At 45.6% G+C, this 6,820-nt stretch overlaps 1 protein-coding gene across 1 annotated transcript; it reads left to right on the top strand.

Annotated features, from left to right (window-relative positions):
• Positions 1-1,733: 1,733 nt before the first annotated feature.
• LOC144373291 (uncharacterized) lies at positions 1,734-5,316 on the top strand. Its single transcript, XM_078036384.1, has 2 exons — positions 1,734-1,854; positions 3,777-5,316. The coding sequence occupies exons 1-2, from the start codon at positions 1,762-1,764 to the stop codon at positions 4,032-4,034; spliced, it is 351 nt and encodes a 116-aa protein (XP_077892510.1). The 5' UTR covers positions 1,734-1,761; the 3' UTR covers positions 4,035-5,316.
• The last annotated feature ends 1,504 nt before the right edge of the window (positions 5,317-6,820 follow it).

Below are 6,820 nucleotides of genomic sequence, written 5' to 3'. Positions count from 1 at the left end.
ACCACTGAGCCACATCCCTAGCTCTTTTTTAATATTTTATTTTGAGACAGGGTCTCACTAAGTTACTAAAGCTAGCTTTGAACTTGCGATCCTCCTGCTTCAGCTTCCTCAGCTACTGGGATCACAGGTGTGATCTAGCTCTACAGGATGAATTTTAAAGAGAATATAAAAGATAACAGGTGTGTCTAGCTCTACAGGATGAATTTTAAAGAGAATATAAAAGATAAAGTTGTGTTCACTGTGTAGTGTGAGTTATGCATATGATACACCAGTTACTTCAACTGCTGTGAAGTAAATCTCTCCAAGGGACCCAGGGAATGTGACAGGTCCTTGAGAAGAAGGCCTAGGTCTGTAGATGGTACCAAAGCATGGGGGACCTAGCCAAGTGGCAAAAAACATTAGGCACACCTTCTAGGAACACGCCCACATAGACAGCAACCCATGTGCCAAATGGTGCATGTATATTTAAGGTTATTCAGTGAGGCCTAGATTGTAACACAGAAAACTGGAAACTAACTTGATTTCAGGTAGGGATAGTAAATAAATGGTGGTGCTACATGCACTAGAACACTACAGCTCTTAAAAAGGATGGGGAACAAGAAGAAAATAAGGAAGCTGTGTGGACTATGACAGGCCCCCCTTGGTGTAAAAGGGATGGAGACTGGGCTGGGAATGGAGCCCAGTGGTCAAGCTCTTCTGCTAAGACACTGGGTTCAGTCCCCAGCACTGGGGGGAGGGCGCAGATTAAAAAGAAGTAGGCAAGAAGGCTGATACCAAAATATTAATACATTTGCTTGTATTTACACAAGCAAATGTATTAATATTTTAATTAATAATTAAAATATTAATACATTTTAATTAATAATTTAAAGTGTCACATGAAGCTTTTTAATTTTTTTTTTATTTTTAGTTGTAGATGGACACAATAGCTTTGTTTTATTTTTTATTTTTACGTGGTGTTGAGGATCAAACCCAGCGCCTCACACCGTAATAGGCAAGTGCTCTTCACTGAGCCACACCCTGCCCACAAGAAGCTTTTAAGAATAGGGATACTTTGAGGAATGGGGTGTGTGGAAGCAGGGGAGAAAAGGGAACTTTTCACTGCATTGCTTTTTATAAGCACATAATCTACCAGTAAAATGAAATTAAAAAATGAAGAAGGAGAACGTGAAAAAAACAGGTTTCTGTAATGGGGGCAAGTTGGACATATTGACTAGCAAGTGATTGTGGAAATCCTAGACTGTTACATCTCAGAGTGGCATAAGGCCATGGGCTAGAATTCTCCAATAGGGAATGGGCAGTGGGCTGCACAAGTTGACTAGCCTTTATTTCAAAGTTTAGAAAAAAAATCTCTGTACCTTTCTAGGAGCCACAGAGGCCTAAGGCATCACTGCTTTTTCCTCCTCATGTGCTCTGTGCATCTCAAGGGCTATTAAAATATGTATAGAGTCGTCCCTCTGCATCCAGGAGGGATTGATTCCAGGACCGGCCCCTCACCCCACTCCTCTCTGATACCCAAGTCCACAGACACTCAAATCACTCATAGAACATGGTCTGGTACTGGGCTGGGGGTGTAGCTTGGTGGTAGAGTGTATGCTTAGCATGTGTGAGGTCCTGGGTTCCATCCCTAGCGCTACACACACACACACACACACACACACACACACACACACACACACACAGTAAAAATGATATACATTTCCATAAAACACATGACTATGCCCCTTCAAAGTCATTCTAAAGCCACCTTCCTTTGATGGGATGCCCGAGTTCAATGCCTATTTTCACTGGCAGCGAGACCCATCACTGGAAGAGATCCAGAAGAAACTAGAAGTGGCCGAGGAACGAAGGAAGGTAAGTGCTTCCCTTTTTTTTTTTTTTTCGCTCCCTCTTAGCATGGGCAGGAGGGAGCTAGAGAAGATGGTTTCTTCTCCAGGTATCTGTACGTTGTGCAGGCCCTGGCTCTGGTCAGCATGTGCCAGCCCCTCACTCTGATGCTATCCTTTGAGGGGCACCAAGGCCTCTACCAAGTACCCTGTGGGCGGGAAGCAATCTGGGTCTGATTTCAGGCTTCCCCAATTAATAAGGGATGACTCGAGACAAACTCCTAAAAAAAAATCTACAGTCACAATAGGAGGGGGCATGGGCTCAGAGGCCAAGTCCAAAACAAATAATTGAGGCTGGTCTGGTGATAGAGAGTTTGAAAGACTATTTGCAAACACTTCTGTCTCATTATACTACTGCCTCACAAGTCCATGGTGGTAAGCAGAACAGGCATTATCCTTGATGTAGATGAGCAAACCAGTCAGAGAGTCAGATGACTTGTGCTGGATGACATAGCTAACATGGGCAGAGTTGGGACTAGAAACCAGTGCTTCAGCTCTGTGTCCAGGTGGCTCTTTGCTTGCCTTTGTTAGAGAGAAAAGCCCACCATTGTGTCACTAGGCTTTCATCACTTAGAGGGCCTTTGGAGACAAGGAAAGGGGGGCTGGAAACCCAGGGCCCAGGAGCTCACCTGAGAAGCAATTGGAAAGGTTCACACTGGGGAACATGAGCTGTGGAGGTAGGGTAGACTCCAGGCAGCAAGGTGCCAGCATAGACATTTGAGAGGGCATCTTTCTCTGGAACCTTGATCCTACTCACATTTATTCACTGGAGGAGACAGCAGGTGGGGTGGGAAAACCTTCTGGGCCAGTCTTTGGGTCACCAGTGGTCTACACCAGAATTATTTAGTACAAAGTTTAAAACTACACATACTTGGACCCTGCCACACACCTACTACCATGGCTTTCTAGGGTTGGTCTCTGGGGACCATAGAGGTTCCCAGGTGATGCTGACACATGGTGAAGTTTGAGAACTACTGCTTGATCTACACTGTTCTCTGCCTCCAACCCATGGGAAGTTCCAGGTCCTCTCTAGGGACAGAGCTCTAGATTAAGGTCTAGCTTGGGAGCCTGGGTTGCCTCAATGGGTCTACTTCAAGTCAATTCTGCCATTTGAATGTGATTATACCAGGGACTGGAAGGCGGGTCATTTACCCAGCACCTGCCAAATGCAAGGTGCCATTGTGGGAAATACAAACTAGAAGACAAGAGGATCTGAAAGTTTTCACAGTGAGCAGTAGCATGAGGCAGGCAGGATGCAGCACTGCAGGTGGACACTGCCTTCACAGAGCTCAGGAGGTGCCAGAGCCGCCCTCCAGGCCCGGCCGTGATCAGAGAACGTGGCCCACCTTGAGGAGTCAGCTGAGGCCATGCAGCTGGCCATATAGCTGGCCATGCAGCTGGCGGGCCGCAGAGGGCGGGGCCTGACTTTGGGCTGAATTACAAATGAAGGATCTCTTACCATAAGAAAGCAGGTGAAGGAGGCAGAGGGGGGTGGGCAATAAGCAATATAAGGGGAATGGACCAGGAATTCAGGCAGATGGCGCAGACTGGTGACTTGTAGGCGAGGCTTGCAGTGGTCCTGCTCTCCTAGGGGCTCCTCTCGCACAAGCTACCCCAGCAGCTCCCTATAATAAGTCAAGCCAAGCTGCCAGTCCAGCTGCCACAGTAGCTAGATAAGGGGGAAAGAGGCTGGGGGCCCTGCGGGAGGCTGGGACCCACCTGTCCCTGGGCTCACTCACCTGCCGCATTCTGCCACTCCCAGGATGCCTTGGCCGACACTGCTCCGCTGTTCCTGATAGCCATCCTGTGCTGCCCTTCTCTCACCCCTCTACCTTCCTTTAGGCCCGGGGAAGCCTGTGTGACCTGCCCTGTCCCTCCCTTTCTTCCCAGGACAAGCATGCGGAAGAGGTGTGGAAAAACAAGGAGCTGAAGGAAGAGGCCTCCAGGTCAAGCCCAGAGGCCAAAGAAGTTTCCAGGAAAGCTGTACAGTCCCGCAGCTCGGGTTCCAGCAGCCTCCCCGTCGTCTGCTCTCCCAGCGCTGGGTTTGGGGAGGAGGGGGGGCCTAGGGGCGTTTCCTCTGCTTTTGGTGTTTGTACATGTAAAGAATTGACCAGTGAAGCCATCCTGTTTGTTTCTGGGGAACAATGATGGGGTGGGAGAGGGGAAAAAAGGAGAGTTTGGAAAGGAGAAGAAGTCACGGACATTGCAACACTACCCACTGCAGAATCAGGCGACCAAGGCCTCCGATTTTCACGGCTCTGCCTGGAAAAGCAGCCTCCAGGCACCCTGTTGAGGGAAGATGAGAACAAGGGGCAGTGGAAGTTCATGGTGAATGATGGGCAGAGTCCTGAGGAGCCGTGGCTGCAGGGCCCACAGGATAAGAAGCCCAGCCAGAGCAGTGCAAGGCAGACATGTCACTCTGCCTAGCAGCAGGAGGAATGAGGTGTGTGTGTGTGTGTGTGTGTGTGTGTGTTAACCATCATCTTTTGATCATCATGACCAATGAAACGTTTACTACAAATCTCCAGTGCTTTTGTTCCTGAATTTGTTTTTTGAGTGACTGGTAGAAAGTTCTAGAAATGTATCCGCCTCCCATCTGATAGCAGGTGCCTCTTAATTTTGCCATCCATGTATCTGAGGTGCTGCTGGGAGAGGTTGGTTAAATTATGCTGGCCTTTGGAATAATTGAAAGGTTTGCTTTTCCCTTCTTTTAAACCTTCCCTGTGGGTTGTTCCTGCCCTGTCCATCCCTTTCTTCCCAGGACAATCAAGTGGATTGAGTGTAATGAATTGATAAGAAAAGAAACCCAATCTTCCTTACTATGGACTAACATTCTAATATGGTCCCCAGGATTCATTGTAAGAAAGAAGTTGCCTTAATGTGTTAGGCTGCTATAACAAAATACCTTATTCTGGGTCATTTATAAAGGAAAGAGATTTATTGCTCACACTTCTAGAGTCTGGGAGGTCCAGGATCATCTGGTCAAAGCTGCTCTCCATTCAGTCCTCATATGGCAAAATGGTAAAATGAGGGTAAAGCCCTCATGAGCTCATCACCTCCTGAAGGTCCTACCTCTTAACACTATTGCATGGGGGGTAGGTTTCAACATAGGAATTTGGAGGGAACCTCAATAGTCAGACCCTGGCAGAAGCCCTTCTCACCCTGGGAGCTTTGGGATTCTCAGTGCATCAAACTGTGATCAAGAAAATAAAATGTTTGCTAGTGGAAGGCAGAAAGAGCCATTCAGTACCAGAACTCATGTTCTCCAGGACCAGTACCATGGCTGGAAACAGAAGCCCCTCCCACTACTCCCCTGCAAACAGGAGCAGGAGGGCAGTCTGCCTGTCCAGGGGCCCAGAGAATTGCTACACCCTGCCCTGCACACTGTGGAGTTTTGTACAGCTTTGCAAATAAACTCTTTGATATTGCCTTTTGTTTTTTCCACCAGTGATATTGCAATTTAGCCTTGTTTTAGGAAAGGATAACTGGAGGATCAACATTGATGGTGGTGATGAAGAAGGAGGCGGCGGCAGCTAATGCTTTGAACATTCTTACTAGATGCCTGGAAATTTTCTGAACTTATATATTATCTCACCTAATTCTCACACCAGCTGGAGGAGAAACTTATTCTTATTATCCTATTATATAGGAAAAGAAATTGAGGTATAGAAAGCATAACTCTTGCCCAAATTCACAAAGATAGTTAAGTGGGAGAACAGGGACTTGAATTTGGCAGCTTGCTCCAAGGGTCTGTATTTTTAGCCACTTCACTGTGCTGCTTCTTTTTTAAAAAACTTTTTATTTGTTCATTATAATAATACAGAACATTGGAATCCATTCTCATATTCATACATGCACACAATATAACACTATAATTTGGCCAACATCCTTACCCTTTCCCTCCCTATCTCCCCCCTTCCTCTACACTACTGGCCTCCTTCTATTTTCTGTGCTGCTTCTTGACACTTCCAAACTAGGCTGTGAGTCCTAGATCAGTGTTTCTGAAGCTGTGAGATATGACTCATTGGATTGTGAGCTCAGCTTTATTGGCCCTACTCAATCTTCCTTCCTTCAGAATAGAACAGAAAACTAAACATTAAAATGAATTCCAGGTAATAAGTACTTTTTCCACAGAAATTGTATCTCAATTTTAGATTTTGTATATGTATTTCTAGCATGCTGCATAAAACATATACATGTATATGCACATATGTATGCATATATAAATATATATTTTTAAATTTGGGGTGGCAATCAGACCCTTTTGAATGAGCATGGAGACAGGACCTGACCCTGAAATTTCAAATTATGTGCTCTGCATGGCGCACCTTCAAAGCATTAGGAAACAAATCCTGCCTTAAAAGTGTTTACAAATGGGGCAGGAAGCTAAGTGGCAAGGCCATGGTTTTTAAATTTCCAATTTACATCAAAATCTCTCAGAGCTTGATAAAGTGTGGATTTCTTTGCTAAGTTTGTAAATGAAAATAATTGACTAGGCTTATTGAAATAGGGTCTTTTGAGGGTTCCATCTGCCCTGGAACCTACAATTTAGCAATCGATTTCCATTTTTTTTTCCTTTTAAAAAAAGGTTTAGTAGGATTAAATCTTATTTTAAGTTTTTTTTCTGGGAATTGGCAGGATTTATACTAAGTTGGCATTCACCAAGATGGGCAAACTCGTTGTTGACAGCTTTTACCTGTCCTCATCTGCCAGTGTCCCTCTGTTTGGCTGCATACGGGGCCCTTCCAGCTGCACAGCCCCTTCCCTGGGATTCTCTGGGCCTCCCCACAGTCCAGGAGCTGAAGAGTTTTGGCACTGCAGGGGGCCTCTGAAGACTGTCACTTAAGCCTGACAGCTGCCATCTATTCTTATTGGTTGCTAAGTACAGTATTTACTTATTTTTAATTAACAGATAAAATTATATGATTCTTCAT

Source organism: Ictidomys tridecemlineatus, unplaced genomic scaffold (genome assembly GCF_052094955.1).
Source record: "Ictidomys tridecemlineatus isolate mIctTri1 unplaced genomic scaffold, mIctTri1.hap1 Scaffold_35, whole genome shotgun sequence".
Taxonomy (NCBI): Eukaryota; Metazoa; Chordata; class Mammalia; order Rodentia; family Sciuridae; genus Ictidomys; species Ictidomys tridecemlineatus.
Note: the sequence above shows the minus strand (reverse complement) of the source record. Positions and strands in the feature narration are given on the sequence as shown.

What these genes read in the sequence shown, in the direction of transcription:
- LOC144373291 (XM_078036384.1), top strand. Translation starts at nt 1,762, where the DNA reads ATGCCCGAGTTCAATGCCTATTTTCACTGGCAGCGAGACCCATCACTG. An exon ending in TGGCCGAGGAACGAAGGAAG is followed by an intron (nt 1,855 to 3,776) that starts GTAAGTGCTTCC and finishes CTTTCTTCCCAG; the next exon opens with GACAAGCATGCGGAAGAGGT.